Source organism: Oncorhynchus tshawytscha, linkage group LG32, assembly GCF_018296145.1.
Source record: "Oncorhynchus tshawytscha isolate Ot180627B linkage group LG32, Otsh_v2.0, whole genome shotgun sequence".
Lineage (NCBI taxonomy): Eukaryota > Metazoa > Chordata > Actinopteri > Salmoniformes > Salmonidae > Oncorhynchus > Oncorhynchus tshawytscha.
In genome coordinates, this window is record NC_056460.1 from 5,752,862 (window position 1) to 5,767,937 (window position 15,076).

At 40.9% G+C, this 15,076-nt stretch overlaps 2 protein-coding genes across 3 annotated transcripts in view; one reads left to right on the forward strand and one right to left on the reverse strand.

Moving 5' to 3' along the window:
• Positions 1 to 465: 465 nt before the first annotated feature.
• LOC112237707 (protein dpy-30 homolog) lies at positions 466 to 2,752 on the reverse strand. The gene is made up of 5 exons (XM_024406308.2): positions 2,636 to 2,752; positions 1,482 to 1,522; positions 1,341 to 1,388; positions 874 to 1,016; positions 466 to 677 (listed from the first exon to the last, which is right to left on the reverse strand). Exons 1-5 carry the CDS (start codon positions 2,643 to 2,645, stop codon positions 605 to 607), a joined length of 315 nt encoding a protein of 104 aa, XP_024262076.1. The 5' UTR covers positions 2,646 to 2,752; the 3' UTR covers positions 466 to 604.
• The window catches only part of LOC112237706 (spastin), a 28,988-nt gene continuing 16,647 nt past the window's right edge, over positions 2,736 to 15,076 (forward strand). Inside the window, exons 1-6 of one of the 2 annotated variants that reach the window (XM_024406305.2) lie at positions 2,736 to 3,260; positions 10,305 to 10,388; positions 10,745 to 10,828; positions 13,610 to 13,693; positions 14,271 to 14,461; positions 14,827 to 14,954. In XM_024406305.2, coding sequence (XP_024262073.1) covers positions 2,903 to 3,260; positions 10,305 to 10,388; positions 10,745 to 10,828; positions 13,610 to 13,693; positions 14,271 to 14,461; positions 14,827 to 14,954 — 929 coding nt within the window. In that variant the 5' untranslated portion in view covers positions 2,736 to 2,902. The remainder of the gene's footprint in view (positions 3,261 to 10,304; positions 10,389 to 10,744; positions 10,829 to 13,609; positions 13,694 to 14,270; positions 14,462 to 14,826; positions 14,955 to 15,076) is intronic. The other variant, XM_024406307.2, reaches the window with a different exon arrangement.

Here is a 15,076-nt window from a genome sequence, read left to right on the forward strand (position 1 = left end):
CTTGCTGTTTGGGGTTTTAGGCTGGGTTTCTGTACAGCACTTTGAGATATCAGCTGATGTACGAAGGGCTATATAAATACATTTGATTCGATTCTAAAATTAATGATTAATAGAATGGAGGTTGGGGCGTCTGAGATTGCCCCTTTTATCAAAGGGGTTCATCACCAGCTCTGTAGCTCAACTAGTGGTAAAATAAAACAAGGCACTGGAATATTACTTGTGTAATTTGGCAATATGTAAACATGGACTGGACTAGTTCTCAATGTTACATCACAGAGGATATTGTTAATTAAAAAGCAATGTTTCCTCTTGTAGGCATTTTGGTAAATAGACTGAATTTGAATTTAGAATAGTTTGCCCTGAAGGGGACCATGATGCAAGGGGACTTAAGGTGCACACTAGTGTGTGTCTGTTTCGTAGATATTAGTTTACTGCTGACATTTGCCCTAAAAGAAGAGTACCATATTTCCCTGCAGCACAATCTTTATTCTGGTTTAAAAAACAACATACACTATCATTAGCAAACATAACCATTGACAGAAACAACAATTTTCTTCATTTTAAACATATGGCCTCAAAGTGCACATTTCCATCCGTCTGGGGCTTAATTTCGATTTTCAAACTGTGATTTGTTCTTGAGAAGGAAGGCTGCTAAGAATTCAATAGGATTTGTAGGTCTGAAAGAGAAGACAAAATGGAGAAAGGCATCTTTAAAGTATATTAGCTTGACAATTGTTACTCAAATGCTCTTCCCTTTTCATAGTACTGCCTGTTCAATGCATTTTTTTATTTTACAAATGCATTTCCAAGCATGTCACACAGAAATGTGAATGGGGAAAAATCTGAGCCCCTGCACAGACATTTTCAACATACCTTTCCTTGGCCAACACAGATAAGCCTTGAAGAAGAATGGGCACCACTGTCTGATCCAAATATGCCCTGGTGGGGAGCGATTGCAGATCCACCTTCTGTTTGGAGACCTTCTCTGTGTTGGCTTTCTCGTTTTCCACTATTCTCTACACAATGAGGTGGTGAAAGAGGAAGCAGAGATACAGAAATGTCACAAGTTACTGCTACTCACGCCACTATCCATGTATGTAAGCATCTCAAAAGTGTACTCAGAATTGCAATCTCATGCAATGTAGCCTAACCAATTTGTACCAAAAAGTATAGGCTTCACACATTAGTGCCTGCTATGTTAGAGAGCTGTGCATACAGTGCTTGTTCAGTAGACAAGCAAGGTTACCACAATGCAGTGTGATAGTTTGAGTCTTTGAAATGGACCCCTTTTCATGGACATCATTTTCTGAAAGGCACAATAATCATATTGATGGTCATACCTGGATGTTTTCTGTCAGTCCATATTCAGAATGGGGGTTTTCAGCAATCTAAAAAGGAGCAGAAATTAGTCTAACTATAAAACAGGACTTTAAATGAAGAGAACCACTTCAAATCCCTAACTACATCTGCATTAGACTTACTGGCGTGTTCCCCTCCATAGATTGGTCTGCGTCTGTGTGATCTGAGAGAAACATACATTAATGTCAGCTAACATTACTACATTCTAGGCAATTCACTCTGGCTATCTACTCCGATTTCAGAGCGCAGAATAACTGAGGAATTTACGAACACTCAACACCTGTTGAATATGGCCAGTGTCAGTAAAAATAGACAAAAAAAAGCTTAATTAAATTGTTGCCAGTAGCACAGTTGCAGTCACCAACACTCTGGAGAACAGCCTAACTAGCTCTGCTAGGGCAAGTCAAATGGCCAGAGTGAGGTGTTCTCTCATTTATGTCTGGAAGTAGCTAGCAAGCTAGCTACCTTTAGCCAGTTAGCTTGGATGATTGACTGCCATTGTGAGGTCAGATCAACCTTACTCATACACAGCCCTTCTGTAAATAGCACACCCAACTACCTCATCCCCTTACCTCCTCAATCTTACTACATTTGCACACACTGTACATAGATTTTTATATTGTGTTAGTGACTGTACGTTTGTTTATCCCATGTGTAACTGTTGTTTTTGTCGCACTACTTTGCTTTATCTTGGCCAGGTCTCAGTTGTAAATTGCTTTATCTTGGCCAGGTTTCAGTTGTAAATGAGAACTTGTTCTCAACTGGCCTGCCTGATTAAATAATGGGGAAATTAAAAACTCCTCGGCCAGAGCGTCCAGTGTGCGCTCTAAACGCCCTGCGAAACACTTCGAATTCGGAGACAGATCAGAAACAATATCAAAATGTCAACAACCGCAAGGACGGTCGTTCTGTCATCGTTTACCTATATAACGTAAGATACACACACTTACTCCAGACTAAGTTCAGGTAGATGACTAGTCACATAGCATTACCATCTATTCTTAAAAGCCATAGAAGGTACCCCACAGGCGGGCTAGCTACAGTAACGTTAAATGAATTCTAGAGGCGAGTAAAGTAACGTTACTTTAGCTCGTTGGCTAGCTAACGTTATCATGTTGGCAACGACCTTCCACCGTGAACCAAGGACTGTTACGGAGAGATCAGATTAAACCAATTGTTGGGGGATAAGAACTATTTCAAGCTAAATGTATCCCTAAAATTGACTACATTTATAATATAACTCACAAAAGTGCCGATAAACGAACATTTCACTTACCGTCCGCCATGTTTGTTGTTAGTATTTACGCAATGTGGGTGGTCTTTACGTAAACTCGTTTGCAGTTACGTACTTTCTATGATAGGACAAGAGGGCGCGTGCCCCTCCTCTCTTACCCTTTTGTTCGTTTGGTAACCGCCCCGTCCAATTGTATCAACATTTGGACCACCATGTCGGAGAATATATGGCAACTATAGACGCTTCAAAAGTTGAACCCAAGCAAAAGGCTATGTAATGTAATGGATACGATAACACGTCGTCGGGTGAATGAGTTCTCCGGGAGGAAGAGGCAGCAGAAAGAAGCGAGGCCCTGCAGGGTCCCTACCCGACGGAGGGGACATCTGCGTCCAGGTGTCACTACATAAACGAAATGTGTACTACTTCTTCTACCCACTGCTGGCGTTGTTTGCAGTGCTCCGTGTCCTAGTCTTGAATTTTGGCGTACTCTTCGCCTGGCTGTGCGAGCGGATGTCTCGCGCTATGGTTGCGAGACCCAAACAACCGGCAGCAGACGAACATGCGAACAAGGTGTGCAAGCAGGACAGCGGCGAGCAGATCCGAAACAGCCACAAACAAGCATTCGAGTACATCTCAGTGGCTCTGAGAATTGACGAGGATGACAAAGGTATTTTTTTCAGTGTAGTGTGACTGCTATTTGCAGCAGCACCACTGACTGTTGGCTAGCTGGGCTTAAACAGCAGTTGTCAAGTTATCAACTGTCATACACCGATGTGTGGATAATGCAAACAAAGATACTACTGTCAATACAGATTGAAACAAAACTGGTTCAATTTAACTAGGTCTATTGATTCAAACGCAGGCTCTTTACCCAAGGTGTGGTGCTGAAGTGTTGATCCCATCATATTTAGTTTATTTATTCGGACTTTTCCATTGAAACCACCACCGTTTTTATAATGTCATCATGCAGACAAAGATAAGTTGTTCTGTCAATGACATTCAGTATGCAATCACATAGAGATATTAGCTTATTGGACTGCAGATACATGGCTGTCCATTATACCACCACGTTATTACTACAATGGCTTAATGTTGAGCCAGTTGACAGTGTTATGCAGACTGTTCAATATGGCTAGGAGAATGTGCCTGCCTACTCAACCTAGGTCTCAGACAGGCTGAATGCAGTCAGCCATATTGTATGCCCAGGGGCAATATGTTAGTGGCTGAGGGGGACACAAACTAGTATAACTAGCCTGCATAAATTAAGGTGCCAATGAATGTTTTATAGTTTGTTAACAAAATGAAAGTAACAATGATGGGCAATACTGTATGGATATGCAACAAAAAAAACAGCAAATATATATATGCTTTGTCCTCCTTTGTGCCACCGTGTTTTTGAAACCAGGACGGTTTATATTCCCAATATACTGTCCACACACACAAGCCTATACAGTATAACAGCAGAGCTACTGCCTATCTGCATGTGCCTTTCTCCAATCTGCGTGATCCCAGGGGATCAATAGACATGTGCTTGGATGATGTGAGCCGACATTAATTGGTATCGTCAGCAGGGAGGAAAATGCCTCAGATTCTCCTCTCCGAGATGGCCGTGTCATCATGCATGAGCGAACTGAATTAATCGAGTTCCTCACTGACTATTTACAATGTTCCAATGTACTGTAACTGGGGTGTTATCATTAGTCCAAACAGTTGGAAAAGGGAAGGTTTTGCAACTAAAACAAAAGTTTCTTTTGGACAAATTCAGGTAGGTCTCTCCCCATTTCGTTCCTCTTGCTTGTGTTTAAGAAACTCCTACCCTCAATACACAGGGGCCGGAGCACATAGGAAAACAGTCTACAGTCAGTGCTGTTTTGAAAGGCTATACTTTCATCATGTTGGTGAGTTTAATTAGTTAGACCTGTGTTTTCAATGCAAACACACAAAATGTATTGATTATGTTTCTCCCAGACTCCTAGGTCTGTCATAAGCTAACCTCGTCCCCAAGCTATTTTGCACAGTGGTGTCTTGACTAGAGGTCGACTAATTATGATTTTCCGACACCGATTATTGGAGGACCAAAAAAAAGCTGATAGCGATTAATCGGCCGATTTTATAAAATAAAAAATAAAACATTTATTTGTAATAATGGCAATTACAACAATACTGAATGAACACTTATTTGAACTTAATATAATACATCAATAAAATCAATTTAGCCTCAAATAAATAATGAAACGTTCAATTTGGTTTAAATAATGCAAAAACAAAGTGTTGGAGAAGAAAGTAAAAGTGCAATATGTGCCATGTAAGAAAGCTAACATGAGTCTTCAATATTCCCAGGTAAGAAGTTTTAGGTTGTAGTTATTATAGGAATTATAGGATTATTTCTCTCTATACGATTTGTATTTCATATACCTTTGACTATTGGATGTACCTGGGCTCGAACCAGGAACACCGACAACAGCCACCCTCGAAACAGCGTTACCCATGCAGAGAAAGGGTAACAACTACTCCAAGTCTCAGAGCGAGTGACGTTTGAAATGCTATTAGCGTACACCCCGCTAACTAGCTAGCCATTTCACATCGGTTACACCAGCCTAATCTTGGGAGTTGTTAGGCTTGAAGTCATAAACAGTGCAATGCTTGAAGCACAGCGACGAGCTGCTGGCAAAACGCACAAAATTGCTCAGTCAGACTGCTCTATCAAATCATAGACTTAATTATAACATAACACACAGAAATACGAGCCATAGGTCATTAATATGGTCGAATCCAGAAACTATCATCTCGAAAACAAAACGTTTATTCTTTCAGTGAAATACGGAACCGTTCCGTATTTTATCTAACGGGTGGCATCCATAAGTCGAAATATTCCTGTTACATTGCACAAACTTCAATGTTATGTCATAATTACGTAAAATTCGGAAAAATTAGTTCGCAACGAGCCAGGCGGCCCAAACTGTTGCATACACCCTGACTCTGTTGCAAGAGAAGTGACACCATTTTTCCTAGTTAAAAGAAATTAATGTTAGCAGGCAATATTAACTAAATATGCAGGTTTAAAAATATATACTTGTGTATTGATTTTAAGAAAGGCATTGATGTTTATGGTTAGATACACGTTGGAGCAATGACAGTCCTTCTTCGCAAATGCCACCGCATCGATTATATGCAACACAGGACACGCTAGATAAACTAGTAATATTATCAACCATGTGTAGTTAACTAATGATTATGATTGATTGTTTTTTATAAGATAAGTTTAATGCTAGCTAGCAACTTACCTTGGCTTCTTACTGCATTCGCGTAACAGGCAGGCTTCTCGTGGAGTGCAATGTAATCAGGTGGTTAGAGCATTGGACTAGTTAACCCTAAGGTTGCAAGATTGAATCCCCGAGCTGACAAGGTAAAAATCTGTCGTTCCGCCCCTGAACAAGGCAGTTAACCCACCGTTCCTAGGCTGTCATTGAAAATAAGAATGTGTTCTTAACTGACTTGCCTAGTTAAATAAAGGTGTAACAAAAAAAAATGGCCAAATGGGTGTACAAAAATACAGATTTCCGATTGGTATGAAAACTTGAACTCGGCCCTAATTAATCGGCCATTCCGATTAATCGGTCGACCTCTAGTCTTGAGAGTCAGGTTATAGATAAGCCAAACTCTTACTTTGCTGAAGGCAGAATTTTAAGACATCTGATTATCTGCTTTATCATAGTAGTTGGAGTAAAGCAGAGATACTGGAATCCAGCCTAATCTTCCAGCCCTGGAAACACACACATCTGCATCCTCGTCTTCTCTGCCAATGTTCGATTGACCTACTGCACTGGCTGGAGCGCCGTGCCAAGGGGCTTACTGTACTCTACCACTGTACTTACTCAGGTTTATCCTAGTACACACAGTCACACCAGTCCCAAACAATTTCAGACATTCAGGGGTTGACTGGATATTGTATATCAAATTATATTTGTCACATGCGCCGAATACAACACGTGTTCACCTTACAGTGAAATGCTTACTTACAAGCCCTTAACCAAAAATACTTTAAGAAGTTAAGAAAAAGTGATAAGTAAAAAATTATTTGAAAAGCAGCAGTAAAATAACAACAGCAAGGCTATATACAAGGGGTACCGGTACAGAGTCAATGTGCGGAGGCACCGGTTAGTTGAAGTAATTGAGGTAATATGTACATGAAGGTAGAGTTAAAGTGACTATCCATAGATAACAACCAGAGAGTAGCAGCAGTGTAAAAGTGCGTTCTGGGTAGCCCTTTGATAAGCTGTTCAGGAGTCTTATGGCTTGCGGGGGTAGAAGCCTTTTGGACTTAAACTTGGCTCTCCAGTACTGCTTGCCATGCGGTAACAGAGAGAACAGTCTGACTCCAGGTGGCTGGAGTCTGACAATTTTTAGGGCCTTCCTCCGACACCGCCTGGTATAGAGGTCCTCGATGGCAGGAAGCTTGGCCGCAGTGATGTACTGGGCTGTACGCACTACCCTCTAGTGCCTTGCGGTCTGAGGCCGAGCAGTTGCCATACCAGGCAACCAGACAGGATGCTCTCGATGGTGCAGCTGTGGAAACTTTTGAGGATCTGAGGACCCATGCCAAATCTTTTCAGTCTCCTGAGGGGGAATAGGTTTTGTCGTGCCCTCTTCACGACTGTCTTAGTGTGCATGGACCATGAGGCTGTCTGTAGGCCTGTCTCTATAGGCTGTCTCATCGTTGTCGGTGATCAGGCCTACCACTGTTGTGTCGTCGGCAAACTTGATGATGGTGTTGGAGTCGTGCCTGGCCATGCAGTCATGAGTGAACAGGGTGTACAGGAAGGGACTGAGCATGCACCGCCGAGGGGCCCCTGTGTTGAGGATCAGCGTGGCGGATGTGTTGTTACCTACCCTTATCATCTGGGGGGCGGCCCGTCAGGAAGTCCAGGATCCAGTTGCAGAAGGAGGTGTTTAGTCCCAGGGTCATTAGCTTAGTGATGAGCTTTGAGGGCACTATGGTGTTGAACGCTGAGCTGTAGTCAATGAATAGTATTCTCACATACAGTTGAAGTCGGAAGTTTACATGCACCTTAGCCAATACATTTAAACTCAGTTTTTCACAATTCCTGACATTTAATCCTTGTAAAAATCCCCTGTCTTAGGTCAGTTAGGATAACCACTTTATTTTAAGAATGTGAAATGCCAGAATAATAGTAGAGATAATGATTTATTTCAGCTTTTATTTCTTTCATCACATTCCCAACTTAGGTCAGAAGTTTACATACACCTAATTAGTATTTGGTAGCATTGGCTTTAAATAGTTTAACTTGGGTCAAACATTTTGGGTAGCCTTCCACAAGCTTCCCACAATAAGTCGGGTGAATTTCGGCCCATTCCTCCTGACCCACTGGGAATGTGATGAAAGAAATAAAAGCTGAAATAAATCATTATCTCTACTATTATTCTGGCATTTCACATTCTTAAAATAAAGTGGTGATCCTAACTGACCTAAGACAGGGGATTTTTACAAGGATTAAATGTAACTGAGTCAGGTTTGTAGGCCTCCTTGTTTGCACACACTTTTTCAGTTCTGCCCACAAATGTTCTATAGGATTGAGCTCAGGGCTTTGTGATGGCCACTCCAATACCTTAACTTTGTTGTCCTTAAGCCATTTTGACACAACTTTGGAAGTATGCTTGGGGTCATTGTCCAGTTGGAAGACACATTTGCAACCAAGCTTTAACTTCCTGACTGATGTGTTGAGATGTTGCTTCAATATATCCACATCATTTTCTTACCTCATGATGCCATCTATTTTGTGAAGTACACCAGTCCCTCCTGCAGCAAAGCACCTCCACAACATGATGCTGCCGACTCCGTGCTTCACAATTGGGATGGTGTTCTTCGGCTTGCAAGCCTCCCCTGTTTTCCTTCAAACATAACAATGGTCATTATGGCCAAACAGTTCTATTTTTGTTTCAGCAGACCAGAGGACATTTCTCCAAAAAGTACAATCTTTGTCCCCATGTGCAGTTGCAAACCTTAGTCAGGCTTTTTTTATGGCGGTTTTGGAGCAGTGGCTTCTTCCTTGCTGAGCGGCCTTTCAGGTTATGTCGATATAGGACTTGTTTTCTGTGAACATAGATACTTTTGTACCTGTTTCCTCCAGCTTCTTCACAAGGTCCTTTGCTGTTGTTCTGGGATTGATTTGCACTTTTCCCAACAAAGTACGTTCATCTCAAGGAGTCAGAACGCGTCTCCTTCCTGAGCGGTATGACGGCTGCGTGGTCCCATGGTGTTTATACTTGCCTACTATTGTTTATACCGATTAACGTGGTACCTTCAGGCATTTGGAAATTGCTCCCAAGGATGAACCAGACTTGTGGAGGTCTACAATTCTTTTGGGGTCTTTGCTGATTTCTTTTGATTTTCCCACGATGTCAAGCAAAGAGGCACTGAGTTTGAAGGTAGGCCTTGAAATACATCCGCAGGTACACCTCCAATTGCAGCAACAGTGTGTGAAAACCTTGTGAAGACTTACAGAAAACGTTTGACCTCTGTCATTGCCAACAAAGGGTATATAACAAAGTATTGAGATAAACTTTTGTTATTGACCAAATACTTATTTTCCGCCATAATTTGCAAATAAATTCATTAAAAATCCTACAATGTGATTTTCTGGATTTGTTTTCCTCATTTTGTCTGTCATAGTTGAAGTGTACCTATGATGAAAATTACAGGCCTCATCTTTTTAAGTGGGAGAACTTGCACAATTGGTGGCTGACTAAATACTTTTTTGCCCCACTGTATATCACATCCCTCTATTAATTTGCAATTAAAGGCTCTGGCCTATATCATGCCCCCAAGTAACCTAAACCGGTAGAGATGAGTGGTGGTTTGAAGTGTAAGTCAAATCCACCTTATTTATTTATATATTGAAATGGGGAGGGCCGGAGTGGCAGCTATCATTGTCCTTAAGTGGCTAGAGAGGATACAATGACATTTCTCATATAGCTAAGATCCTAATAGAAGCAATACATAGATCAGGGCATGCAACGTAATAAAACAATTTTTTAAAAATTGCAATGGAAAAACTAAAATCAGCAATTCTTATGACAATTCCTCCCCGTTTCAGGCAGTTTTTCAGTTTAGTGCCTAATGAACGCAACTCTGCTGAACCCAGTAGAATTTTAGGGTCTGTCTGCCTGCCTTGGGGATTAGGGAGCCCCTGTTTCAATAATACTCAATCACTCATAAGGAGTGGATATGCTGTATATTCCCACAGCTATGAAAATCAGTCCCATGACTTAACACTGTTCCAGGCCAGAGGGGTTTAAGAGACCGGGTCAGTCATGTGAAATGATTCATTATAGTTCACTTCATTATGGTTTATGCACTGATTGATCCATGAGTCTCTGTACCCTTGTTGGAGGTCATGATTGACTGCCGTGCACATTTTATTTTTTTACTACTCTTCCAATGCCTCTTGAGATGCTATACCTTTATGCAACACATAAAGCATGTCAAATATGTAGCCTAATGCATGGCAAATGTGTATTGTACACTAAAGGATGCTTAGCCTACTGCAAAAGTACTAAATATCTAATCCTTTTACATTGACTTTTGTTGGATCTTATTTGACTGTGAGCAATTTCTTTGTATGTTGCACCTCAAATTGCTTTTTTTCTGTGCCCGTCTGACTGTCCCGACTTGTGGTTTGTGTGTTACTAGTGCACAAGGAACAGGCAGTCCAGTGGTACAAACGCGGAATCGCAGAGCTCGAGAGGGGCATCGCGATCAAGGTAGCGGAAAACGGTGAGTTGACTGTGCACACTTTTGCTGTATTTTGTATTCCCTGGGACCTATAGTGCAGATTTCCTGAACAACTCTGTTCCTGGAGAGCTAGTGATATGCAGGGTTTTGTTTCAACCTAGCATTAACACACATGGTTCAGCTAGTCGCGGTCCTGATTGAAGACCATGCTCAGCTGATTATTGTAAGCACCTAGTGTGTGGCTGCTGGGCTGGAACAAAAACCTGCATATCCAGTAACTATAGGAGCGGAGTTGGAGACCTCTGCTATAGCAACAAACTAAAAATCAGTAGTGGAAAACAAGGAAGAATACAGCTATTTTACTAATAGATTTGTTTTTAATCTCTCTTCTCTTCCAGGCGAGAAATATGAACGTGATAAACGTCTACAGGCTAAGATGATCACCAATCTGATCATGGCAAAGGATCGCCTGGAGCTTTTAGGTGAGAATCAAGCATTTGGACACATTTGAAGGTCTTGCCTTCCGTGTCCACATTGATACCGCATGGCACCTTCTGAACAAGCTACATGCATGTTGATTGTGTGACATTTGTTGTTTTTCATCATGCTAGCTTAGATACTGTTAGCTTTGTATGGACCGATTTCAAGTGCCAACAGAGATTGTATTTGAATTCCATAATTTTGAATTTGTTTAAGGATATTGAATTTGAATGAAATACTTTTGAATTTGTAATGCACAAATTAAATAATTGAATTCATATATTGATCTTGAATTTCCAGATTTGAAACTGAATTGAATGAATATTGCATTTAGTTTTAATATTCAAATTCAATATTTAAATCAAATCAAATTTTAATTGTCACATGCTTCGTAAACAGGTGTAGACTAACAGTGAAATGCTTACTTACGGGCCCTTCCCAACAATGAATTGAAGAATAATAGGAAGAAAATAAAAGTTCAAGGAGGAATAAATAGACAATGAACAATGATAGCTTGGCTATGTACATGGGGTACCAGTACCAAGTGGATGTGCAGGGGTACTAGGAAATTGAGGTAGATACTGTATGTACATATGGGTACGGGTAAAGTTACTAGGCAACAGGATAAATAAGACTGTAGCAGCAGCGTATGTGATGTGTGTGGCGAATATGTGCCTGTGTGTACGTGTGTGTTGGAGTGTCAGTGGCAGTACTGTATGTGTGAGTTTGTGGTTAGAGTCCATTGTGTGTGCGTAGAGTCAAGAAGAGTTTGATTTGATTTGAGTTAGTGCAAAAAGGGTCAATGCAGATAGTCCGGGTAGCTATTTGGTGAACTATTTAGCAGTCTATATAGTCGCCCCATTTAAGGGGACCAAAAGTATTGGGACAAATTAACTTATGTAAGTATTTGCTCCCATATTCATAGCACACAATGACTACAGCAAGCTTGTGACTGTACAAACTTGTTGAATGCATTTGTTGTTTGTTTTGGTTGTTTCAGATTAATTTGTGTCTATCTGCTCTCTACCTTTCCTGGCTGGCTAAGTACCATGATGTTGTCTCTGGTTTTGAATCTGAATTTAGAGAGCTGAATTTGAAAGCATTTGAGAAGTTGAATAAATGAAACTTTGATCAACTTTAAATTATAGTTTGTAAACTTGAAACACAATTACAATGAATGCAATATTTACCACATTGAAACTGAATGTATAAATATTGCATTTGAATATTCAATTACATTGAAATTGAATTTTAAAACTGAATGAAATTATTCATTCCATTTGTGGATTACAAATTCAAAATTATTTAATTGAAATTAAATATCCAAATCCAGTACAATTGCTGTTGGCACTGAAATTGCTCCATAGCTTTGTATCTCTTGGGGGGAAAACAACATGTAGGCCTTGTATACATTGAGAGTACAAAACATTTCCATGACAGGTGAATCCAGGTGAAAGCTATGATCCCTTATTGATGTCATCTGTTAAATCCACTTCAATCAGTGTAGATGAAGGGAGGAGATGGGTTAAAGAAGGATTTTTCAGAGAGACATGGATTGTGTACATGTGCCTTTCAGAGGGTGAATTGGCAAGACAAAATATTGAAGTGCCTTTGATCGGGGTATTGTAGTAGGTGCCAGGCGCACCGGTTTGAGTGTGTCAAGAACTGCAACATTGCTGTGTTTTTCACTCTCAATATTCTTGTGTGTATCAAGAATGGTTCACCACCCAAGGGACATCCAGCCAATTTGACACAATTGTGGGAAGCATTGGAGTCGACACGGGATGGCATCCTTGTGGAATGCTTTCGACACCTTGTTGTCCATGCCCTGACAAATTGAGGCTGTTCTGAGGGCAAAAGGGGGTGCAATTCAGTGTATATTCGCATACATACTTTTTGTATTGACAACACTTCCAAACTACAATGTACTTTATGCACCAAAAGGGATTAGGCCCTAAATACTCCAGTACCTTTTTATTAAACCCGTAATGGACACCCCAAAACATGATTTACTCCTTTAAATGACAGAATTAGTAAATTAGGGTAAAAATCCACTCAGTGGTCCCCCAAAGCTCTTTCAGAAGCTTCTCATCATTCCACAGCTGGCTGTAACATTATCCTGAGTCATGTTCATCAGGCACCAAACCTAAGATAATTTCTTATTGGACAAGTCTTTATTATCATTTTCCTTTTGCTTTGCAGAACGTTTTAAAACATTTCTCTAATGAACAGGACCCTACTCTTGGTGTTTTGATTCGTCCTGTTTGGAATTTTTATTAATTTATTTTTATTTAACCTTTTATTTAACTAGGCAAGTCAGTTAAGAACAAATTCTTATTTACAATGACGGCCTACCCCGGCCAAACCCGGACGGCGCTGGGCCAATTGTGCGCCGCCCTATGGGACTCCCAATCACGGCCAGATGTGATACAGCCTGGATTTGAACCAGTGGCTGTAGTGACGCCTCTTGCACTGAGATGCAGCGACTTTGACTGCTGCGCCACTCAGGAGCCCATATGGCTGCTATGTTTGGCATTGCTGCCCAAGACACTGACAATCTTCTCAGCCCTACCCCATATGCCTCTTTTTTGGATGTGGCATGACAACTTCACTTTTGGCACCATCCCAAAACATTGCTGTTTGTCCCCCATTTAAAAGAATCATGGCCCTTATCTTATTTGTTTATTTGAATATAATTTCCTTTTCTTCTCCTTTTCCCTCCCTTCTCCTATTCTGTTTCCCAATTTCATTTTGTTTTTGTTGTTGTCATTCCTGTTGTATAGCAAAGCTGTGTTCAGGGCCAGCTCAGAGAGACATCTATACAGAGAGCTCAAACCAGTCGTACCATAACGGGCATCTACGCTCAGGTGGGTGCTTACTGGGAATTTGCTTTCAGTTGTCATGACTGGTTTCTTAAAAGTGTTGTTTTCAGGGGTGTCATTGTTCCTCATTATTCAGGAAATCTAGTTTTTCTGGCTTTATGCTCTTCATACATCATTGAAATGAATCTACCTCCAACCCTACCTTTCCTATTTGTACCTATTTCATCTTTGAATGCCAATGTACAGTAAGCTTCCTCCAAGTTAAGTGTTACCGAGTTGATTTATTTGACTCTTTCTGCTGCTTTGTCTGTGTATTCATCAATATGTTCTTCACACTGACACTGATGGCTACCTCAAACTACAGTCATATTTATCTTTCATAGAAACACTGGTGGGTGTTTATCCAGCTTTGTCCAGTGACTACATGGACTTGAAGTTTGAAGTCTGTTGGACCTGTTCAGATTCACACAGTCTAAGACTAAATCAGGCCTGGAGAATCATATGCCTCCACTGAAGGGACATTAGCTCACACACAGCTTAATCAAATGTCCTAAAACTACCATACTGATAAATCATCGATCATTAATCTTGATTGTTCTAACAGTCTCCTTGCTCTTGGCAGTAAGTGGAGCTGTACCCAAAAAGAGGGACTCCCTGACTACTCACTCCAGTCATTCCCTCCCACGACCAAAGCATACGGCAAAAAAAACCTTGGCGGCAGGCCACGAGGGCCACCAGCATTCCCCCAGCTTCAGTGGGCCCTCCAGCAGTCTCACACAGCACAGACCGGCCCCCCAGTCCAACAGCAACAAGGTGAGACACAGATTGTCTTTCCTCAACTAACTCCACATCTAGCCAAGAGTCCAGGGCCCATATTGATAGTGTCTCGGAGTAGGAATGCTGATCTGGGATCAGTTCCTCCCTGTCAATGTAAATTTGATTAATTATGCTCTGAACAGAATAACTGATCCTAGACTAGCACTACAGCCATGGACTATAAAATAGCTGGAATAAAAGAACGAATACTAAAAGAACATCTCCAGTCTATATCAATTTTTAATGAAAGGAAGACAAAATTGACAAACTTAATAAAATAGGAGAATTTCCAATCATCACCACAAGAGATTAGCTTGTTTAAAATCGTAACCAAATCTGAATTCATGGTTATTTTGTTATAGGGTAAAGCGGGCTGTAAACCCACCACCACTCCCACATCTATGTCGCCACTGAAGAACAGGGACATGAAGAACTTGAAGAATGTGGACCGCAAGCTTGCCAACCTCATCCTCAGCGAAATCATAGACAGGTGAAAGACAATGATTTGGAGTGTTATGTATTATTCACTGGACTTAAAGCATGTGCTTTGCAAGGTGTCTCAGTTTGGAACACAATAGATGTTGACTGCTTGACCTGGGTCATGTTCAATAG

Coding starts and splice junctions, on each gene's coding strand:
- LOC112237707 (XM_024406308.2), bottom strand. Junction 1,017..1,340: donor GACTGACAGAAAACATCCAG/GTATGACCATCA, acceptor CTCATTGTGTAG/AGAATAGTGGAAAACGAGAA. Junction 678..873: donor TCTGTGTTGGCCAAGGAAAG/GTATGTTGAAAA, acceptor CTTCTCTTTCAG/ACCTACAAATCCTATTGAAT.